The 23,029-nt window shown below is 52.5% G+C and overlaps 1 protein-coding gene across 1 annotated transcript in view; it reads left to right on the plus strand.

The window, feature by feature from the left end:
- Positions 1–23,029, plus strand: part of FAM178B (family with sequence similarity 178 member B) — a 76,935-nt gene that overhangs the window by 21,185 nt on the left and 32,721 nt on the right. The window contains exons 3-6 of the mRNA XM_030921415.1: positions 2,795–2,909; positions 8,537–8,630; positions 10,432–10,608; positions 10,825–10,922. Coding sequence (XP_030777275.1) covers positions 2,795–2,909; positions 8,537–8,630; positions 10,432–10,608; positions 10,825–10,922 — 484 coding nt within the window. The remainder of the gene's footprint in view (positions 1–2,794; positions 2,910–8,536; positions 8,631–10,431; positions 10,609–10,824; positions 10,923–23,029) is intronic.

Raw genomic sequence — 23,029 nt, forward strand, 5'->3', positions numbered from 1 at the left:
TGGGTCTGAGGCTGCTGGCAGGAGGTTCCAGCCCACCTGGGCCTCCTGGGGCCTCGCCCGAGGTTGATTGTCTTCCCCTGCCTGGAAAGTTCACCTGCCCGCCCACAGGTGCATGCACATACGTGCACAGTCCCCCGAAGGCCCTGGTGAACAGTCTTTCTTTCCAGTGGAGTCTCATTGTGTTTTGCAGACTTCATTCTTCCCAGCTCGTTTGTGAGGCGAGTAAGGGGTATCATTACCACTCTTTACTTGTTAAGTTGCCCAAGAGAGGAAAAAAAACAAACAAGAAAGTTTTTCCTCCTCCGAGAGTCTAATTACTTGTTTGGTAAGTCTCAACCCATATACATTTCCAAAGAGAGACACTCGACGCCTGCCGAAGAAATGTCCTTGGGCAGGTTTCAGAGACCCTCTGTCCGCCATCCTGCCGTCTGCCAGTGCTGCGGCTGGGCAGGACTGTTGGCAGCACTTTTCAGTGAGCTTAGGAAACCGATTCTTGCAGTGGTCCTTGCAGAAGTCCCCACCCTGCTGTAGCCATCCATGCTCTGTGCCTGTTCTGCCTCCGTCTGGACATGCCATGCTGCTTTGTGCTGCCGTGCCTCCATCTTTTCTGTCTGTCAGAAAAGAGACATTCCCATTCCACCTTCCACATTTCATATTCCTTGTCTTGTCTCCTCACCACCCCCAGGTAACACCTGCCTCTCGGAGAAGGCTCTGTACCTTTTACCTGCTTTGATTTTTGCATAAAGACATTCACTTGTATTTCTTGATCTGGCTTCTGTTCCTCCTAGACCGTGAGCTCCTTGAGGTCCAGGTCTCCTCTAACTTGCCTTTTTATCTTCCACACCTGGCTAGTTCCTGAACACAGTGGAGTGTGCTGAAGTGGGTCCTCAGGGTGGGATGCTCACCCTCTAGAATGGTGAAGGCTCAAGTATGTGCTTCTGATGTGTCCCTAACCCAGCTTCCAGGTTCTTGATTCTGATGCCCTACCCGTTGTCAAATTTAACATCTTTCTTCTGGATACTGCCAGCCCATCTTAGGACTTGTTCTCAGTCTCCCTGTCTTGGTCCATTTGAGCTGCTGTGACAAAGTACCTTAGACTGGGTAATTTATAAACTGGGAAATTTATTGCTTACAGTTCTGGAGGCTGGGAAGTCCAAGATCAAGGTACCAGCAAATTTGGCATCTGGTGAGAGCTGCTCTCTGCCCCAAAGATGAGGTCTTCTGGCCAATTCCTCATGTGGCAGAAGGGTAAAAGGGGCAACCAGCTCCCTCAGACCTCCTTTCTTTATCAGGGCACTGACCCCATTTGTGAGAGCTCCATTCTTATGACCTAATTTTCCTCCCAGAGGCCCCACCTCTTGATGCTATCACACTTGGGATTAAATTTCAATATACGAGCTTTGGAGTCACGTAAACACTCAGAACATAGCACTCTCTTAGCTGTGTACTACTTGGTCAGATTTGGTTTGGATTCTCTCCGTTCATTAGTTCTAATTCTTCCACGCACTGGCTACGTTTTTAGGTATGGGGCCTGTAGAGATGACCAACACAGATGTGACCCCTGCCCTTGTGGGACTCCTGTTGTGCTGGGGAGAGACAGAAGGAGAAGCAAGTCAACTGCTAAGTTGGATAATGTTGAGGAATGAGAGCAGAGTGGAAACGTAGGCTCTGCTCCTGGATGGGGTGTGGGAGCTCACGGTGCAGAGAACACGTGGGGTGGGAGGTCTTGGGCAGCCATCCTTAGAGAAGATGCCTAGACACATTCTTTTTTATGTTTCTACTCTCCTGCTTGTAAGAATGTCCTTAAGTAGTCTGACAGAAAAAAATTCTGAGTATGTAAGGTTCTTCCTGTTTGTTGATGTGGTCAGATTTTTTTTTGTTTGTTTTTGGAGAGATGGAGTCTCACTCTGTTGCCCAGGCTGGCGTGTTGGAGTGCAGTGGCGCGATCTCAGCTCATTACAACCTCTGCCTCCCGAATTCAAGCAATTATTCTGCCTCAGCCTCCTGAATAGCTGGGACTATAGGCACATGCCGTCATGCCCGGCTAATTTCTTTTGTATTTTGGTAGAGACAGGGTTTCACCATGTTGCCCAGGCTAGTCTCGAACTCCTGAGTTCAGGCCATCTGCCTGCCTCAGCCTCCCAAAGTGCTAGGATTACAGGTGTGAGCCACTGCGCCTGGCTGATGTGGTCAGACTTTATCATGGATGTTTGGTTAAATCGGTCAGGGGAAGCTGGTTCCCACAGCGCACACTTGCTGAGGTGACATGCCCCAGGCTGTGGGAGGCAGGCGAGGTGTGCTCCCAGCAGGGATGGTGGACCGGGGACACCTAAATGTTGCAGCAGCAAGGGTGCTGCAGAGGCCACAGTGGGCTCAGCGCCGGCCTCAGTGCTTTGCCGCAGAGAGTCTAAGGATGTGAGCCTGGTGTCCAGTGAGCCTTGTAGCTCGGGGCCTGTGGCACAGGACTCTTGGTGTCACTTGGCTGTGGGCAGCCGAGCACCCTGACCACTGCCTGATGTGGATGGCCAGATGATCAGGGAGCAATTGTCCCGAGTGCAACCATACCTTGAAGACCAGGTAAGAGAACATTCAGGAAAACATTGACATTCACAAAACTCCAGAAGTACTTGGAAACCACCAGTTGCTTCATTTCCCCAGGGTAATACCTGTGGTGTCAGAGAAAGCAAAAACTGGTTACCTTGGGCCAGGGGTCAACGGCCAGCCCCTTTCGTGGGAACGGTGTGCCCTGCCCTCCATTCCCCGCTCTAACTCTCTGTCCCCTTTGGCCTGACAGGTGAAGACATGCACCTGTGGTGCCCCTCACTGCAAGAGGTCAGGGAGGCTTTCCATAGCCTGGGTGCCCACAGTCCTGCCCTGTACCCTCTGGGGCTCCTTTGGCACGGCGGCAGGTGAGTACTTCTCCTTCCTCACTGCCTTTTTCTTTCATTTTTTCTTTAAGAGACAGCATCTGTCTCTCTCTGTCACCCAGACTGGAATACAGTGGTACAATCATAGCTCACTGCAGCCTCCACCTCCCAGGCTCAAGTGATCCTCCCCCCTCAGCCTCCTGAGTAGCTGCCACTACAGGCACGCACAGCCACGCCTGGCTAATTTTTAAATTTTGTGTAGAGGTCGAGGGGTCTTCCTATGTTGTCCAGGCTGGTATTGAACTCTTAGGCTCAAGTGATCCTTCTGCTTTGGCCTCCCAAAGTGCTGAGGTTACAGGTATGAGCCACCCCACACCCAGCCACCTGTTGTCTTGTTTGTTTGGAAGGTGCTGGACTCAGGCTCTATCCCATGTGTATGGAATTACAGAACAACCACACACCGCCACCTGTGGATCTGAGTATCACACCAAGAAGGAATTTCCTTGCTCCCAGCCTCAGGGAGATGGGAAGCCCCCGGGATGGATGAGCCTGTTTTTGGCACTTTCTGACTCAGCCTCTGCTGCCTGCTCCTCTCTGGTGAAACCCAGACTTCGAAACCTGGTTAATATCCTTGCAGACACATCCCAGTCTCTTGAGTCTCTTCAAGCCACTTGTTTGGCCCCTTACCTAGTATCCACTTGGGAACAGCAGGGCATGCTTTTACGTTCCCACAACCCTCAGTTTTGTGTTGTGAGTGCCCCCGTTGAGCCCCGGGCTGGCTTGCTGGTGGACAGTCATGATCATTTGCCTTTGCTTGGTCCCTGCCTGCGGGGAGGAGCGCCACGTGATGCATAAGTAGCTCTGGTGGGCGTATGGTGACTTAGCTTACGGTCGTAAAAGTGTTATATATCATCATCTTGTTCTACACATTTTAGCACATCCAAACTCTCTTGAGAACCCTTGGAGAAGGTGATTTGAGATGGAACAGAGTGTTTTGAAGCCTGGAGGGGCTGTTGTATAGGACTCCCCCCACCCCCTGCTTCCCGCTGACAATCTCTCAGCCCCAGGAGGTGCCAGGCCCCCCTTGCCTCGCCTCAGTGGGCAGATGTTCCTCTGCATGGAAAGTGGGAGCTCTCCTAAGAACCTGTTCCACGACTGTGTTTAGCAATTGTCTGCCAAGCCAAACCGCACTCAGCTCTGCTATAAATACCCCACACATGTGCCAGCCTGCCGCGCTCCTGCCCCTTTCCCTCCCGGAGCTCACAGCTCCATGTCTGGTGTAATGAGCCACTTGCCTCCTCCTGGCACAGAGCTGCAGTCGCACACCATCTTGGATGAGCAGGGGAGAGAATTACACTCAGAAAAACAAATGAACGTCTGAGGCAGGCAGGGGCCATGGAGTCCAGAAGAGCCACTTGTGACTGCTGTAATGAGTGTCCCTGTGTCCTCCTGGGAGTGGGAGGCAGTACTGGAGATGCAGCCACCGGGTCTTGTTCTATTCTGCAAAGAGCTGCTTCCCCCACTACCTCCCGGTTCTCCTAGGATGTGACTGCGGCCTGCCCTTCATGCTGCGGAACAAGTCTGTTGTCTCCAGAGGCAGAGTGGGCAGGAGGGATGAGAACTGTGGCCCTTTAAACACATCTTCTTAAGTAGTTGGGAACACAAACCCCACCATGCAGACTTCAGCTTTTCCAGATGCAGTTCAGCTTTGTGTGGGAGGAAAGCAGAGCTGTGTTGTCCTAGATCAGAGCCCAGGGAGCTGCCAGGGCCTCATGTCGTGTCCCAGACACACCGTTTTAACATCTACCTCTGGGCCCCAGAATGTTGGCCTGGCTGTTGACACCATTTCCCATCAGAGGATTCAGAACTACACTCAAGGACCTGACTGACAGCCACAGGGGTGAGTTCTCTGCTGCTGGCTCTGGGAGCAGGCTGGGGACCACCTGCCAAGCCCCTCAGGGCTGGGAAGGCTTTCCTGCTTGGAGCCCCTACACTGTGTCTTCCTCATGGTAGGAGGATGGCGAAAATGCTTGGGTAGGTTTCCTGGACTGCTGCTTGTGTCATGGATTGGAGGGTGACCCCTCTGGGGTGTTCAGGAAGTATCAAGGACGTTCCAGCATCTCCTCCCCAAGGGCACGGCATCCTTCATGGATGCATGGGCCACAAGAGAAACCCCACGGCAGGCCATCTTCTCCCTGTGGTCCTTCTTGTCCTGGCTCCTCACCAACTCGGAGGCTGTCTTGCGCGAGCTGGCTCCGCCCAGGCATCTCTTTTCTGCTGACTTCCAGGGATGCCTTCATTCAGGGGAACAGATGCCTCTGGGGCTTCTCCTGGGCTACCCACAGCACCTCACAATGGCCAGGGGTCAAAATGAGGGACTCAGACATCTGTGCATGGCCCCACTGTGACTGGGCTGTCTCTCTAGTTGCTGTGAGACACGTCTTCCCCCATTTCTTCCTAATCTCGGATTTCCTTAAAAGCCATCACCATCTCCTATCTAGTGCTTCTGGATTTCCGTTCAGAAAGATGTAGTCCTTCCACAGCTAGGCCATGCAGATCCCCTGGCATCCACCTTATTGGAAACAGTGGTCCTCTGCTCAGTCATGAGACTGGGGAGAGGAAATGGGAGGACGTTTCGGGAAAAGGATGGAGCATGGATATGAGTGGGAAGAGGGTGGTGGGGGAGCTTGTCAGCATCCTCAGAGGGGCTCGTGCCCACGTTGCTACACAGAATGGGCCTTGCCAGGTGCCCCCATCTCCCCCAGGAGCACAAGGGAGGTCCTTAGGTAGCTGTGCGTGGTCCTCCAAGGCTGTTCCTGCTGCCAAGCCCAGCTGAAGTTAGAGCCTGCTCCGATGCACAGGCCTGGCCACTGAAGATCAAAAGCCTGAAGCTGTTTCCTGGTGCCAGAAGCCTTGGCCACTTGGTTTTCTTTTTTTCTTTTTCTTTTGAGACAGAGTTTCACTCTTGTTGCCCAAGTGCAGTGGTACGATCTCAGCTCACTGCAACCTCCACCTTTGGGTTAAAGCAATTCTCCTGCCTCAGCTTCCTGAGTACCTGGGATTACAGGTGCATGCCACCATGCCTGCTAATTTTTGTTTTTTGTTTTTTTTTTAGTAGAGATGGGGTTTCACCATGTCGGCCAGGCTGGTCTTGAACTCCTGACCTCAGGTGATCTGCCTGCCTCGGTCTCCCAAAGTGCTGGGATTACAGGCATGAGCCACCACGCCCCGCCAGCCACTTGATTTTCAAAGGAGCAGCCTGATGCAGAGGCCAAAGGGGGAAATACACGACAGTTAACACATTGACAGGGCGTCCTATCAAGTGCAGGGGCAACTGGTTGAGGAGGCAGCTCTTGGTTAAGGCGGCAGTGGTTCTCATACACTGTACCTGCTGTCTTTCATCTGAGAACGTCGGAATGCCGTACAGATGGTAACTTCATTATGTTTTCAACTTATGGGGGAAGATGCGGAGACCTGGGTAGAGGTCAATGACGTGTCGTCCCTCATAAGGTTAATGAGTATTAAACAGTGTCTCTGAGACAGAAACCCAGTTCCTGGGTGCTGGCCACAGACCCTGGAGCCAGGCGTGGGACCGATGAAGCTGCTTTCCTCATAGAGTCCAATGGTGGGACCATCAGCTCACTCTAACCTGCTGAGCCCAAGAAGGGAGCAGGGATAACAGGCCGTTGAATTCCCTGGCTGTGACCCCATACTGGCAGCCCCTTGCGGGCAGCTGATCGGGGATCGTCCGATGCTGCATCTCAGAACGGCAGCCGCAGATGCCAGCAGTTCAGTCAAGTGATTCCTCCAAAGGGCATGGATTAGAGGACCCCATTATATTGCCCATGAGCCTGTGGGCCCACAAAGTTCCGGAACTCTGGCCAGCCAGGCCTTCACTTGGGGAAGCTGACATTTCTTTCCAAGGAGGAAAGGGCTCTCCCCACAGCCACACTCCCTCTCCAGCTCAGAGAATACGTGTCACCACCTCACACCTTCAACGTTCCTTCTCCCCTTGGCAGCATCTCTCTCCTGCAGATGTTTGTCGTCAACTCTGGCTGCCCATGCTGACAAACCTGAAAACACACCCTCCTATGGGTGCACGTGTTGCACGCTCAAGGCTGAGACAAACCTGAGCTCCCCCTCACTGGCACAGGCCCAGCCTGTGCCCAGATGTGCAAATGCCAGCCTCACCCATTCAGTTGTGGCCCTAATAAATGCCGAAATTTGGGAGAAGGACTGAGCCCAGCCCCTTTCTCCACTCCCCACCAAGTTTGGTTTGTTGGCACCAACTTCCTGGTACCTCAGAGACAGATCTCCTCCTTCCCCTCTGAGGTCAGCGCCAAGTGGAGAAGAGCAGAGACTTCACAGGAGCTGTAGGACAGCGCTCTTCCTCCCCTGTGCCAGGGGCCTGCCTGGAGCCTGCTGTCATCAGCAGTGTGCTTGTCGCCGGTATCTTCACTTAGCACTGTTAGCAGGAACCTTAAGCCATTTCTTAAGAGTGGAGAAGTGGGTGAGACAGCAGAGGGGACCCTCACCATAAGCTCATTTAACATACTTGAAATCAACAGTGTTCATTTGGCCACAGAAAGGGTGAAGGTGATCGTGCCCAGGCTCTCATCCTGTGAGCGTGGGCCTGGGAGGGAGGCTTGTGGGAAGGGTGATGAGACTGCCATCCAGTAAGACCCACCAAGGCCCCCCTAACTAAGCATCTCACCACCCTGTGTGTGGCTTGGTCTTTAAAGGGGGCGGAGGGGGGAATTTTTCTTCCCCAGCCCCGGCCTCTAACATCACCTGGTGCTCAGCCAGATCCGGTCCATCACTCGGGGAAATGCCATGCTGGGCTTGTCAGCAGACAGCACATCAGCTCAGGGTGACACCTTTGGAGGAGGTTTTCAGGGATGTTTCTATTCTGATTTCCGCCATACTTGCTGTCTTATGAGGCAGCCCCCGTGACAGCTACCACGTGGAGCACTTTGCAGTGTATGCAGGGTCAGCCTTGCGGAGCAGACCCAGGGAGGACTCGAGGACTTTGCGGGGATTGGAAGTGTGCTTTTGTGGTTTCCAAGTGCTGGAAAACTAAAGCTGGAGGCCTCACCTGAGTGGTAATATGTGGGAGCTAGTCCCCAAGGAGCCCCCCGCATGCATCCCCTGCTCCTAGCGTTCACACGGTTCTGTAGCTGCCTCCTACACCAAGTTAGGTTCGGCCTGTGTGACCAGCAGAAGAGATGGGATGTCACTTTCAAGGTTAGGTTATGAAAGGCTGCGGCTCTGTCCTGGGCACATTCTCGCTCCCTCTCTTTCTCACCATTGGCTTTGGAGAACCAGTGGCCATATGGAGAAACCCTGCGGAGAGGCCCTGGGGCCTGTGGATCAGCGACCAGGAAAGTGAGCCGGGAGGCAGGCCCTCCAGCCCAGTCAGGCTCAGGTGACTGCAGCCCCACCCAACACCTTGAGGGCAACATCTGAGAGACCCCTGAGCCAGGACCACCCAACGGAGCTGCCCCTGGATTCTTGGCCCTCAGAGACGACATGAGATCATCTGTGTGGAGGGATTTGCTGTGCCCAGCAGATGAGCAGCCTCAGGGCAGCAGTGTCCCACCTTGTGCCTCACTCCTGCTCCTGTGCCCTGTCCTGGGTTTCCCATTGTCACTGTTGTTGTCTTACCACAGAGTGCTTCCAGGCGAGGCTGGCCTGAGTGAGAACAAGGAGCAGGATGCTCCCCAAGAGGTGGCCTTGGACATCAGCCTGGGCCACATCTACAAGGTGAGTCGAGCTGCCTGCCTCACCCAGGGCACTGTCGGCTCGTAGTTCAGACCCATTCTGCAGCTTAATTTGGGGAGCGTCATGGAGAACCTCTGGCGAGCTCAGCACCACGGCAGGCACTGTGCTGGCTGTAGGCTGGATGCTACAGAAACCGTGTTACGGGAAACGGGTCCTGATCTAGGCCCCAAGAGGGGGTTCTTGGATCTTGCACAAGAAAGAATTGGGGCCAGGTGTGGCGGCTCATGCCTGTAATCCTAGCACTTTGGGAGGCTGAGGCATGCGGATGTTTTGAGGTCAGGAGTTCCAGACCAGCCTGACCAACATGGTGAAACCCCATCTCTACTAAAATTAAAAATGTTAGCGGGGCGTGATGGCGGGCACCTATAGTCCCATCTACTCAGGACGCTGAGACAGGAGAATTGCTTGACCTTGGGAGGCAGAGGTTGTAGTGAGCTGAGATGGCACCACTGCAGTCCAACCTGGGTGACACAGTGAGACTCCATCTCAAAAAAAACAACGGACACAGTGGCTCATGCCCATGCCAGCACTTTGGGAGGCTGAGGCGGGTGGATCACTTGAGGTCAGGAGTTGGAGACCAGCCTGGCTAACATGGTGAAACCCCATCTTTGCAAAAAATACAAAAATCAGCCAGGCGTGGAGGCTGAGGCAGGAGAATCGCTTGAAACCGGGAGGTGGAGGTTGCAGTGAGCTGAGATTGCGCCATTGCACTCTAGCCTGGGCAACAAGAGAGAAACTCCGTCTCAAAAATAAAAAGAATTGGAAGCAAATCCACAGAGTAAAATGAAAGCAAGTTTATTAAGAAAGTAAACTAATAGGCTGGGTACGGTGGCTCATGCCTGTAATCTTAGCGCTTTGGGAGGCCAATGCGGGTGGATCGCCCGCAGTTCGGAGTTCAAGATCAGCCTGGCCAACATGGCAAAACCCCATCTCTACTAAAAATACCGAAATTAGTTGGGCGTGGTGGCGTGTGCCTGTACTCCCAGCTACTTGGGAAGCTGAAGCAGGAGAATTGCTGGAACCCGGGAAGCAGAGGCTGTAGTGAGCCAAGATCGAACCACTGCACCCCACCCTGGGTGACAGAGCAAGACTCTGTCGCAAAAAAAAAAGCAAAAGGATAAAGAATGGCTACTTCATAGGCAGAGCAGCCTCAAGGGCTGCTGGTATAGTATTTTTATGGTTATTTCTTGATTATATGCTAAATAGGGGGTGGATTATGAGTTTTCCAGGAAAGGGATGAGCAATTCTCAGAACTGAGGGTTCCTCCCCTTTTTAGACCACATAGGGTAACTTCCTGACGTTGCCATGGCATGTGTAAACTGTCACGGTGTGGGTGGGAGTGTGTTTCAGCATGCTAATGCATTGTTAACATATAATGAAGCAGTGAGGCTGACCAGAGGTACCTCTAGTCATCATCTTGGTTTTGGTGGTATCTGGCCGGCCTCTTTCCGCCAACCTCCTCTCTCATCCTATAAGAACACCTTGACCTCCTGGGAGTGCAGCCCAGCAGGTCTCAGCCTTATTTTATCAGCTCTTATTCAAGATGGAGTCGCTCTGGTTCAAACACCTCCGACAAACACACACTCCACACTTGTGCCTGCCACCCAGGACCCTGCAGGGGCCTCGAATCCTGGCCTCACTGTTTCCTGAGCTCCTACCCAGCATGACCGCGGGGCTCACAGTACCATCCCTCCTGCCTAAGTGTCTCCCAGGGAACTGGTCCTCGAAGTTCTCTCCCGTTCCCCCACAGCCTGGCCACCCTTGCCCTCTTCTTTCTCTCTAGTTTCTGGCGCTGTGTGCCCAGGCCCAGCCGGGGGCCTACACTGACGAGAACCTCGTGGGACTGATGGAGCTGCTGTGCCGCGCCGGCCTGGACGTGGGGCTCCGCCTGCTGCCCAAGGTTGACCTCCAGCAGCTTCTGCTCTTGCTCCTGGAGAACATGCGGGAGTGGCCGGGGAAGGTACCACACGCCCAGAGCCTGGTCCTCACACAGCTTCATCACTAGGGACCAGGGTGGCCCCTAGAGTGCCCTGGGTGGGGATGGCATTGCCTGGAGGTCATCGGAACGCCCCTGGTCTCTGTGACTGCCCACTTACTCCCCTGTGCGGGCTGGGAGGCGAGAGCATTGGGAAGGCAGCGTCCCCATGCAGCCCGTGGGATGTCCCCTCTCCTGCAGCTCCAGGAACTATGCTGCACCCTGAGCTGGGTGTCTGACCACCACCACAACCTGCTGGCCCTCGTGCAGTTCTTCCCGGACATGACCTCCCGGAGCAGGTGGGTGCTGCTCCCCTGCTGCCTCCTCCCTCTCGCATGCATCTTTGCGGGTTCTTGCAGGAATCCAGAGTCCTCCCCATCAGCCCCAACAAACCTCCCCCGCCCAATTTCTAATCCCCAGGAGGGAGAACTAAAAATATAACTCTCTAATGAGTTCTTTACAAATGAAAAAAAAGGCCTAATTTTCTTAACGTGGTCTTATTAGCAAAACAATTGCCTTGTGCAATTAGCTCCTGCCTGTAGGGCCCCCACTCTCCTTTCTTTGGGGCTCCCTCCCCAGTCTTCAGCTCCTTGTCATTCTGACCTCAGCTGAATTATGTCCCCTGATCACCCCATTCCCACTTGCACACTCTCAATTCATCCTTCTGTTTTCTTTCCTGCCTAGCATTTGCCCCTGCTAGAAATTGTTACTCTTTGTTTACTTGTTTATGGCTGTGGCTTTCCTCGAAGTTACGTCTACCAGAACAGCTCCTTTGTCAGGGCCACTGCCATATTGTCCTGGATCTAGAACAGTGCCTAGCGTGCTGTTTAGCACTCTGTAAATTCTTTTTTTTTTTTTTTTTTTTTTTCCGTGAGACAGTCTTGCTCTGTTGCCCAGCCTGGAGTACAGTGGCGCGATCTCGGCTCACTGCAAGCTCCACCTTCTGTGTTCACGCCATACTCCTGCCTCAGCCTCCCAAGTAGCTGGGACTACAGGCGCCCACCACCACACCCGGCTAATTTTTGTATTTGTAATAGAGACGGAGTTTCACTGTGTTAGCCAGGATGGTCTCAATCTCCTGACCTCGTGATCTGCCCGCCTCGGCCTCCTAAAGTGCTGGGATTACAGGCATGAGCCACCGCGCCGGCCTGTAAATTCTTTTTGAATGAATGAAGTGGGTAAACAAACTCAGCCAAGGAGGAAATAAGGCCCACTGGCTGGATCTGGCCGTGCTTCTCTCTCCGCCTTCCTTCTCCCACTTTTGGCCACAGTCTTACGGAATTGCCTGCCTTTCCCAGAGCAGACCACTCCCATCCACTCGCCTCTCTCTTCTCTCTCCATCTTCCCTTCTCTTTCTGGGCCTGTCCGTTTGCAACTCTTCCTACCTAGAATGACTCCCTTCCCACCCCCTCACCTTTGGCAGACACCTCTGTTACCCTCCACTGGGACCCCTTCCCTTCCCCTGCAATGTTCCGAGGGTGGTTTCTGGGAGCCGGCTTGGAGTTTGAATCGCCTCCCACCCCAGGGCCCAGCCTCGTAGAGGCTCTGCTTGTTGACTAAGTTACCTTCATGTCCTGAGCTCCACTTCAGTGCTGGGCAGGGAGTCCCATCTCTTTCCCTCTTTCCTGGGAATCTGGCTGGCAGAGAGGCAGGCTGTGCACAGTTGGGAGAGGGCAGGTTTTACCCTCTCTCTGAAAGAATGGGACTTCTGGAAGCTCTGTCAGAGGCCTCCGGGGGCCTCCGTCGGGGAGGCTGCCTGCAGCCCGGCAGCCTGGGATTTCTTCTTGGGATGGAGAGGCCGACCCTGCCTCCTGATTCCCTGTTCTCCCCAGACTGCCCATCCACTCTGCTGTGCCGGCTGGAAATGACAGTCCTAGAGGTTTCTGCCATCCCCACCTGTTACCCGTTTCATCCCTAAATCCTGTCCTTTCTGCCTTCTGTATCCTAAACCCTCAATCCAACTCTGTGACAGCCAGGACTGTGTCTGGCTCACGCAAATCAGTCACCTCCTTTCCTGCTTTCATCTCACCGGCTCAGCTGGAGGGTGGCAGCGGCCTTTCTTCCTCTTCCCCAAAGTCTGTCTGCTCTGTAGATACCTGTGGGTTCCTGTGATGATCATGTCTCTGCCTTACCATGCTCCCCATTGCCTACAGGGCCAGGCGCAAATTCTTAGGCTGGCCCCCAGGCCCCCTCATCCAGCCAGTTTCTCATTTGCTCCATCCAGGGCATGGTGTTTGTGGTTGTTTTTCTCACACATACACACAATAAACCTCACTCTTTTGACAGCTGCATAGTATTTCCCTAGTGTGTGTGCCGTTATAGTCTCCTAGTGTAGCAGGACGAGTCACAGACAAGAACCCCTCAGATACAAGTTGTGGAAGGAAAGGGCTTTATTCAGCTGGGAGCATTGGTGAACTCACGTCTCCAAAAACCGAGCTCCCTGAGTGAGCAATTCCTGTCCCTTTTAAGGGGTTACAACTCTCTCTCTCTTTTTTTTTTTTTTTTTTTTTTTGGAGACAGTCTCACTCTGTCGCCCAGGCTGGAGTGCAGTGGCCAGATCTCAGCTCACTGCAAGGCCCGCGTGAGAGGGTCATGATGGATTGAGCAAGCTGTGGGTACGTGACCAGGGGCTGCATGCACTGGTAATCAGAATGGAACAGAACAGGACAGGGATTTCCACGGTGCTTTCCATGCAATGTCTGGAATCTATAGATAACATAACTGGTTAAGTCAGGGGTCAGTCTTTTAACTACCAGGCCTGGAATGCAGCACTGGGCTGTCTACTGATTTCATTTCTGTCTTTTCTTGAAACTCCTACTTATCCTTTGATGCAGAAATTGGGCGTAAGATAGTATGAGGGGTGGTGTCCTCCTTTACTAATACTGGACATTCTTCCAGTGACTGTTTCTATGAGCTTTGGGCGTCTGTGCACCTATTTCTATGGGATAAATTCCTTGAAGTGAAATTGCAACCCTAAAGTATGTAAAGCTGGACCTATTAGTAACACCACCAAATGGGTATGAAAATGCATGTTTTTCTGCATTCTCATTAATGCTGCATATTCTCAGTTTTGTTTTTGAGTTTTAATCAATCTGGTGAGTGGAAAATGTCATCCTGTGGTTCTAATTTTCATTTCCCTGATTGCCAGTGAAATCGAGTATCTTTTCATGTATTTATTGGCCTTTTGTGTGTTTCTCTTACTGTAAATTACCTTTTGGTATTTCTTACCCACTTGCCTATCAGTTAATTTATCTTCTTATCAGCTCTATTGATCTTCATGTTGCTTATTATGTTACAATGTGTTTTCTCCAAAGGTTATCTAGGTTGTCCTTTGTAAATCTTTATGTACGGTACCTTTCAGTGAACTGGATTTTTTTTTTCTTTTTTTTTTACTTTTTCAGTCCTTTTTTAAATCTTAGGATAGATTTAGATTTACAGGACAGTTTTATGGATAATACAGAGACTTGATTGGGGTTTTTGTGTAATTTAATCTTTCTGTATGGAAGAGGAAGGGTTTCCCCACCAAGACCGTAAAGAGTGTGTGCTTGCTTCTCTTTCAGGACTGGCTTCACTTTGTTTCCTTCAGCTCTTAATCCCAACTGTAATCGGTTTGTCCTTGGTATGAGATAAGGGTCTAACTTGATTTTTTCCATCCCCAAACAGCCAGTGGGGACCTAACGTCAATTTTTTTGCCTTCTGTTTTATTTTTTGAGATAGGGTCTCACTCTGTCACCCAGGCTGGAGTGCAGTGATGCCATCATGGCTCACTGCAGCCTCGACCTCTTGGGATCAAGCGATCCTCCTGCCTCAGCCTCCTTAGTAGCTAGGACTGCAGACACATGCTAACACACCTATCTAATTTTTAAATTTTTTGTAGAGACAGAGTCTCCCTAAGTTGTCTAGGCTGGTCTCAAACCCCTGGGCTGAAGTGATATTCCCACGCAGCCTCCCGAACTGCTGGGATCACAGGTGTGAGCCACCATGCCTGACCTTTTTGGTCTTAATGATCAATCCTTTCAAGACAGATTTGAAGCTACCTTCTCCATATCCTAAGTTTATGACTTCACTCCTTCATCTGCTAGCCCTGTTGGTTTGTGATTTCATGAATCAGTGTCTTTTGTGGAATCTGTGGGTAGCTCCAGGGCCCGTGGCAAGTGCCCTTTAAATGCCGGGAAATGATTGAAACAGAACATCTTGCGCCTGCCTTTCAGGCAGCCACGTCAGCAGGGCGATGCTTTGTGCCAAGAGCTTTACTAGGAAGGAGGGTGCCTTATCGGCATCAGTGTTAATTGATTTTATTTTTATTTCTCTAAATAGATAAAAGCATTCAAATAAAATTCATAAGGTACCAAAGAGTACCTTTTTGAAAGTACCCCTTTCAAATTTGATGTTGAAAATGCCCCTCTTCTCCTGAGCCAGAGCCCCTTGGCTGGCGGCCAGCCTCTGTCTGCGTGTGCACAATCTGCCATTCCTGTACCTTCTTTGCTCTTCAGGGTGTGTTCTGGCCGTCATCCCTGACTGGGTTGTAAAGGGCTCCTAATCCTTCTTTCCTGCCGCGTTGTACTCACCGGGTCTTCAGTGAGCCGCTGCTCCACTGTGCTCCCTGCAGCGGCCGCAGAGCTTACTGGCTGCCTTCACTGGTGGCTGCCCTACTGGGCTCTGTGCCCAGACTGACCCCAGGAAGAAGGGCAGATTGTTGTACGAGGGGCTGTCACACTCTTTGTCTACTCGACTGACTGGTTAAGCACAAAGCGAGAACTCCTGCGGCTGCTCTCGTAGTACACCCGCAGCCCCTGCCTCAGCGCTCAAGACTTCACGGGATGCACTACAAATGTGAGGAAGAGCTGGGCCTAACCGTGAAAAATGAAAGGGAAGACTAAGGCAGACCACCTGCAACAGAGCCAAGGGGAAGAGGAGATTCTAGGAGGGAGGTCCACCTTGGGAGGTGACCCCACTGGGGCAGTTCAGGCAGCTTTGGGAAGAGCAGCCTACCATCCCTGCTTCTGTTCAGGGCTCCTGCAGCTGCTCACATGCTACTGAAAGCTGATGTCCCAAGCTCCGGGGACCCTCCTTCTCCACGGCCTGCGGCTGGTCATTAAACATCCTGTGTGTGCCGCTTCAAAGCAGAAGGTCAGATGAAGCCAGCTCACGCAGGCTGCCTGGTCAGATGGAGGAATGGACGAATACTGCCTAAAATGGCTCACAAAACCAGCCCTGACAATGACGTAGAGTTCCTTGCCTGTCAGACCAGAATCAATCCGAAAGGACAGTGCTGCCCAGTGTTGGCAGGATGTGAGTAAACAGGCATATGCTTCCCTGCTCATGAGGTGCGGTCAGTAGTCCCTCTGGAGGCCAATTTGGCAAAATCAAGCAGATGACTTTAAAATGTGCACACCCTTCAAAAAACTAGATTGTTTGCTGGGAAACCAGGTAGCGAAGAGTCATTGACAATGTTTGCCATAGTAATGTCGTGATAGTGAAGAACTGGAAACTGCCTCAGTGCCCAACCACCAATTCAGTTCTGCCCATGCTACGGAGTATTATACAGTATCTAAAAATGATGTCACAGGAAAATGGGAGAGTTCATGAAATAAGGCTGAATGGAAAAAAGACTTGGAAGCCATATGTAAAGCACGATGCCAGGTCTGTTTTGGGGAAGAGAAAGGTCATCTTTGGGTGTGAGGTTAATAGGAGTGGCTTTCGTCGCCTTGGGCTTATTTCCCCTTTCTTTTTTTTTTTTTTCCCCCACTCTGTCGCCCAGACTGGAGTGCAATGGCACAGTCTTGGCCCACTGCAACCTCCGCCTCCTGGATTTAAGTGATTCTTCTGCCTCAGCCTCCCGAGTAGCTGGGACTACAGGCGCATGCCACCACACCCGGCTAATCTTTGTATTTTTAGTAGAGACTGGGTTTTGCCTTGTTGGGCAGGCTGGTCTCGAACTCCTAACCTCGTGATCTGCCTGCCTTGGTCTCCCAAAGTGCTGGGATTACAGGTGTGAGCCACCGTGCCTGTCCTCTTCCCCTTTCTAAAGACCCTCTGAGCTCCTGCTCTTACCCCCACAGCCAGTTCTCACCAGTTAGCCAGAATCACTTCTATTTAATAATTTATTAAAGTTTTATTGGCTGGGTGTGGTGGCTCACACCTGTAATCCCAGCACTTTAGGAGGCTGAGGTGGGTGGATCACTTGAGGTCAGGAGTTTGAAACCAGCCTGGCCAACATAGTGAAACCCCGGATCTCTACTAAAGATACAAAAAAAAAAAAAAAAAAATTAGCTGGGCATGGTGGCGTGCACCTGTAAATCCAGCCACTCAGGAGGCTGAGACAGGAGAACCATTTGAACCCGGGAGGCGGAGGTTGCAGTGAAACGAGATTGTGCCATTGCACTCCAGCCTGAGAGACAGAGCGAGACTTCGTCTCAAAAAAGAAAAATGTGGTTATAGATAATTTCAAGACATATGACAAACATTGAGAGGCTAGTAAAATGGACTGCATGCCCCCATTTTCCATCTCAGCAGACACAACCATGGAGACAACTCCTTCCCTCACCCAGTGCCCCCCACCCCTGCCCCCAGATCATTGTGAAGCGAAACAAATAAGACATTTTATTCAGTAGGTGTCTCTAAAAAGATAAGGTCTTGGTGGTTCGTTTGTTGTTGTTGACAGAATTTCTGTCGCCCAGGCAGGAGTGCAGTGGCGCCATGGAGGCTCACTGCAGCTTCAACTTCCTGAGCTTAAGTGATCCTCCGCCTCAGCCTCCCGAGTAGCTGGGACTGCAGGCATGCACCATCCCACCCAGATAACTTCTTTAAATTTTTGTAGAGACAGGATCTCTGTGTTCCCCAGCCTGGTCTTAGACCCCTGGGCTCAAGTGATCCTCCCACCTTGGCCTCCCAAAGTGCTGAGATCACAGTGCCCAGCCCTTGGTGGGTATTTTAAAACATAATTACAACATGATGATGACACCTAAAACACTGAACCATAAAAGAGCTGTCATAAGCAATTGAGTCACTTCCCTGCTCCAGAATCTTCCAAGACTTTGCGTCATCTTGGAAGGAAGCCTGGAGTCTTTGAGGTGGCCGCTAAGGCCCCTTTGCGGTGTGGCTCTGCCCTCTCTGCTCTTCTCCCTGTCCCTGGGGTGCACTGGGCACTTGTGTCTTGGTGCCCACCCTCCCCCATGCCCGCACGTTGGTAGGAGACTCCTGTTTTCTCATCATGGTGGTCTCTGCCCACATGTCACTGTCTCGGAGAGGCTTCACCTGATCTTTTTTTCCAAATGAGCTTCCACCTCAGGGCTCTGCAGAACCTCCCTTTCCTTCATTTTTCTCCATTGACTACCAGGACCAGAAGTGAACTGTGACCTGGCGCTCCCCACGCGTGTGAGCTCCCTGGGCAGGAGGGCTACCTCCATCTCCCACATGACTGCGTCCCCAGCACCCAGAACAGAGCAGGGACTGGAATATCACGGGCGCTGAGTAAATATTTGTCCAATAGGTAAAAGCCAACAGCGTTTGGCTCTCTGCTGATCTCTTCCTGTGATGGAAATACATGGAGGTTTGCAGGCGCTGTGGGCTTCCTTCCTGTGTTGAGGAGGCATCTTCCTCGCACCCCCCTCTGCACAGAAGCCAGGAGTCAGGCACTCCTTTGTTCCACCTCTGGGAGCGAGACCCATGCCTAACCACTTGGACGCTCCTGAGGAAAGGACCCAGGGACAGCAGTCTTCACAGGCTCTTCTGGGCAGAGACCATGCTGCTCCACGTCCCTTAGCCGGGTTGTCCATCTTCCTGTGAATTCTGGAGTACCGCAGGATCCTCTTACTGTTCTTCTGTCTGGAGCAGCCAGCCAAGGAGGTTGTGTGTGGCCACCAAGGAGGAACTGACTGATGGAGCGGAAGTGCAGGCAGCCTAGGGAGAGAGCAGCCTCACGCCTGTCAGGTCCTTGCACACCGGGGGTAAGAGCGGGGACAGGCGCAGATGCACCGTGGCCTCCCTCGAAGCCCTCCTCATTTTCGTCCCATTCGCGTTCACTTCCTCACTGCCGTGCCAGAGGGCCCCATCTTTCCTTCTCCCCTCACCACTGCCGGGCCCTGGGTCAGCACCTGGACCCCTTCTCCACTATGGACTCCCTTCCTGCCTATTCTCAGACCTGAAACTGCACGGCCAAATGGAGTGATGCCACATGCATGTCCCTCGTCACCACCTTGGCCCATGATCCCTTCAGGCTGCCTGGAGCCACTGAGAGTTCCTGGCCAGCCTGCTGGGGACCTCAGCAGACTCCATGCTTCCTGCTGTTGAAGCCTCTGCACTCCCAGCAAACAGCTACCCCCACTAGACAAACGCAGTGCTCTCACAGTTCTCACCTCCCTGCTGCCCACTGCACCCTTAATTCTGGATCCTGGCAGTCCTGCCTCCCAAAACCTTCTGCAGTCATCTCTTATTCTTGTACCATTTGCTTTTTGTTCACCAGCTTTCTCTGCAGCAAATAAATGCGTTCCTGTGTCTCTTACCTTAAAACAGCCATTCTGTCTCCACCCACATCTCCCTTTCGCTCCTGCCGCAGTTCCAAACTTCCTCCCCCAGTTCTCTCTCACTCATGGCTGAATCCTGCCCACTCTCGGGCAGGTTGAGTGCTTCAGAGCTCAGAGCATCATAGCTCTCACTGTGGGCGGGTGAGGCCAGAACGTCTGGAAGGAGGCAGTCAAGGCCCAGTCAACCTGGAGATTTCAGAAGGGCACCAAATCTGGAGGAACAAGAGGCAAGATGAAGGTCCCGTCCGGAGCCTGGCCTGGAGCTGGGAGGCAGGCAGCAGCGGGAAGGTGGGCGGCAGTCAGGCCATGATTGCCAGGAAGGGGACATGGCTGGAGAGGATGCGGCTCCCTCTCTGGTGGGGTGGGGTGTTTGAGGGACCTAAAGGGCCAGGAGCTGAGGAGACACCTCCTGTGGCACCAGGCGCTCCAGTCAACCTGCTCCATCACCAGGGATCCCGGCCCTTCCTGATGAGCAGCCAGCACTTCCTTCTCTGGGCTTCCCAGCGCCCTCCTGGCTTCCTCAGCTGCCGTCAGGGATACCCCTCCCCCACCAGCCCTCCAGTCTTGGTGGGCCTCAGGATTCCGCCCCAGCCCCTCTTGTGACACAGTTCCATGAAGTTGGGGGTACTGGGTGCCCCCCCGCTTGCCCCAATCCAGGAATGGGACACTTTCCACTGCTGGGGGTGCCAGCCCGTGTCAGGCGTCACCTCTGCCAAAGGTGGTCACCTTACCAGGGCTGGGCCCCTTCCTTGGCAGCAGCCCAGTGCTGGGGCACAAAGGTCTCCCGCGTTGCCTTAGCTGAGGATGTCTGAAGGACCCTGCTAGCTCCGGAGTCCTCGTGGGGTCAGCTGAGGCCTTCACTGTGGCTGTGTGGCAGCCTGGTTTCCTTTGTCTCTCCTTGCATAAATTCCTTGCATCCTCTCTTCCGACGTAAATTCCCTGCGTGCTAATATCCATTTCAGAGCCTACTTTCTGGGGAAGCCAGCCTGAGACACCATCTCGTCGGCATCTGAGGCCTCAACTCCAGGGACATGCTAGTAGCTCACAAACGAATACCTGTGGCCAGACTTTGCTGCTGAGTACCGATCTGTGTGGCGAATGGGATTCAGCATGTGGGAAACAGGAGTCATCGCCTTCCCAGGAGGACCCCTTCCCTGTCTTCCATGGCTCCATGAGTGGCACCAGCGCCTGCCCACTGCCCAGGCCTAGAGTCCTATGGACAGTTTTGGTGCCCTGGAGCTCCCCAGTCTCACACAGTGCTCATGTCTCCTCACCCTCCCTGTGGCTGCTTTGGTGCAGCTCTTCCTGCAGCCCCCTTGGATTTCCGCCAGAGCATCCCACCGTCTCTTTCCAGGCTCTCTCCACCAGCTCCACCTTGTGCTGTCCCCGAGTGTGACCTTCCCTCAGATGCTCTTGTGGTCACATCGCTGATGTGCTTAAAATCCTTAGACTTTCCCCGTCAGGGTGAAATGCCACAGCACAGCCTGGGATTGGAGGGGCTTGGTGCCCTCTTTCCCAGGCTCACATGCCACCCTGCCCCCTGCAGGCTTCCACGCTTTTGCAACATCCTAGAACTTGGCAGCCACCTCAACTCAAGATGATCTTTTGCCTCCAAGTTTTTCTGCATCTGTCTCCTCCTCCTGGAGGGGCCTCTTCCCATCCTCCTCCTCTGCCTGGTTCACATCTCTTCAGCCTCAAGACGAGGCTCGGGCCAAAGCATCTCCTCTTCGAGCAGCCCCTGTTGCAGGCCGATCAGGCTGTCCCCTCGCTGACATGGGCCGTGAGCAGCAGAGGGACAGGTGCTGGGACCGTACTCCCTGAGTCCACAGAGCCTGGCACGGTGGGGGGACTCACACAGCACACTCGGGCTGTGTCTGCTTCTGGAGGGCAGATTTCAAAGAAGCATAAAGAGGTAGGACTTAAAAAAGAAAAAATAGATTATAGGGCTCAGCGTGGTGGCTCACGCCTGTAATCCCAGCACTTTGGGAGGCCAAGGCAGGTGGATCACTTGAGTTCAGGAGTTCAAGACCAGCCTGGCCAACATGGTGAAACTCCAGGTCTACTAAAATTACGAAAATTAGCCAGGCGTGGTGGCATGCACCTGTAGTCCCAGCTACTCTGGAGGCTGAGTTTGTAGTGAGCCGAGATTGCGCTACTGCACTCCAGTCTGGGCAACAGAGTGAGACTCTGTCTCACAAAAAAAAAAAAAAAAAAAAAAAAAAAACAGATTCTAAGAGAGATGTTTCAAGTGGGCTGGGAGAGCTTGCACTGAAACTTTGAATAGGGATTACAAAGGAGCCTAGTGAGGAAAAGGAGGGAAGTATTAAAGGCTGCAGGGGCTCCCCTTGGAGCTTGTTCGTGGTCTCAGGTTTGGAAAGAAGGGCACCAAAGTAAGACAACCAGACACATGGTGTGGACCAGTGGGAGTATTGCTGGGAAATGCCAAAGGCCATAAAAGGAGTTTCTGTGTAGTTATTTTTGAAGCAAGGAGTGTGGTTTAGGGCTGACAGTAAAATGTTAGTCCTGATGGAGAGAGCAACACTACGTGATTCCTATTTTGCTTCTGTCGTCTTCGTCAAGGAGAACAGTTTTTCATTTGGAATCAAATATTGGTCGTTGAAGGGGGTTAAAGCGTAAGAGAATGGGAGGCTGCATGACTGACCTTACTGTGCAGAGAAGGCTGTCTCCCTGGCGGGATGTCATCTCCCTGCTGCTGGGAGACATGCAGATGGGGCCGTGGCTCCATGGGGACTTTTGGAGGTGGACAGCTTTCAGGAGATGGGGGCGACAGTGCTTGATGTGCTCCTCCACATCAGTCCCCAGGGGATTCTGGCTTGGGAGCACATACATAGAAAAGGATGCACTGGTTTCTAGGAGTCCTAAAAAGAAATCATACCAGGCAAGCCTCACTTTTCCACAGATCAACCAAAATCATACTCCAGAGAAGACTGTGCAGTGCCTGTATGTAGGTTTCCTGGGCATTTGGTAGAGGCTGTTGTCATAGCCTGGGTTTGGCATGACGGAGTGCAGGCCAGACGATGATAGAATGAAGTGGGCTCATTATCAAAAGATGCTGCTGGCCATCAGAGTGTCCCCAGAGGGCAGGCCCTGTCACCACCCCGAGTTCAGTCTCCACTCACAGGTTGACCAGGGCAGGCCCAGTGTTTTGGATGAGGCTGTTAATGGAACAATGGTCAGATTCAGAGATGACATGAATACAACTGACAGCAGACTGAAGATCCCAGAAGATCTCAACCGACCGTAATGATGGACTGAGTTGAAAAGAGAGGCCCAGCTGCACAATTAAGAACAGGATCTGGGAAATGGGATTTGACAGCAAGACGTGTGAAAAAAGACGACTTTGGGCTCAGTCTGTTAACTGCGTTGTGTTGTCGGTCTGCCAAGAAAATGAGCATCAGCCTCAGCTCCTAGTGTCTCTCTCGAAAGGGAACATGGACAAGCCCCAGGGCCCTCAGAGGACCCGAACCAAAATGGCAAAAAAAGATGCCAAAAGGTGGGAATGGAGGGGCCGTGGCGCCTGCAGGAAGGGGCAGCCATGGGAATGTGGCAACTTCTTCCAAGCGTGGAGGACCTAGGTTGGCGGAGAGCTCCCTCCTGGAGGCCCCGGAGGATGGGATCCAGAAGCTTTGAGTGGAAGTCCCAGAAGGGCAGATTTTGGCAAAATATGGGAACAATTTCCTTTGGTTAGTGCGGTAAATGAATTTGGGCTGTCTTGGCAGATACTGCCCTTTCTTTGCTGAAGTGAACACTTGTTGGGGGTGTGGCAGAGAATTAAAATGGATAACTATGCAGAAGCTAGGTTAGGTGACTTCAAGGTGTGTTCTATTTTCCTTTTTTTTTTTTTTTTGAGACAGAGTTTT

Source organism: Rhinopithecus roxellana, chromosome 17, assembly GCF_007565055.1.
Source record: "Rhinopithecus roxellana isolate Shanxi Qingling chromosome 17, ASM756505v1, whole genome shotgun sequence".
NCBI lineage: Eukaryota > Metazoa > Chordata > Mammalia > Primates > Cercopithecidae > Rhinopithecus > Rhinopithecus roxellana.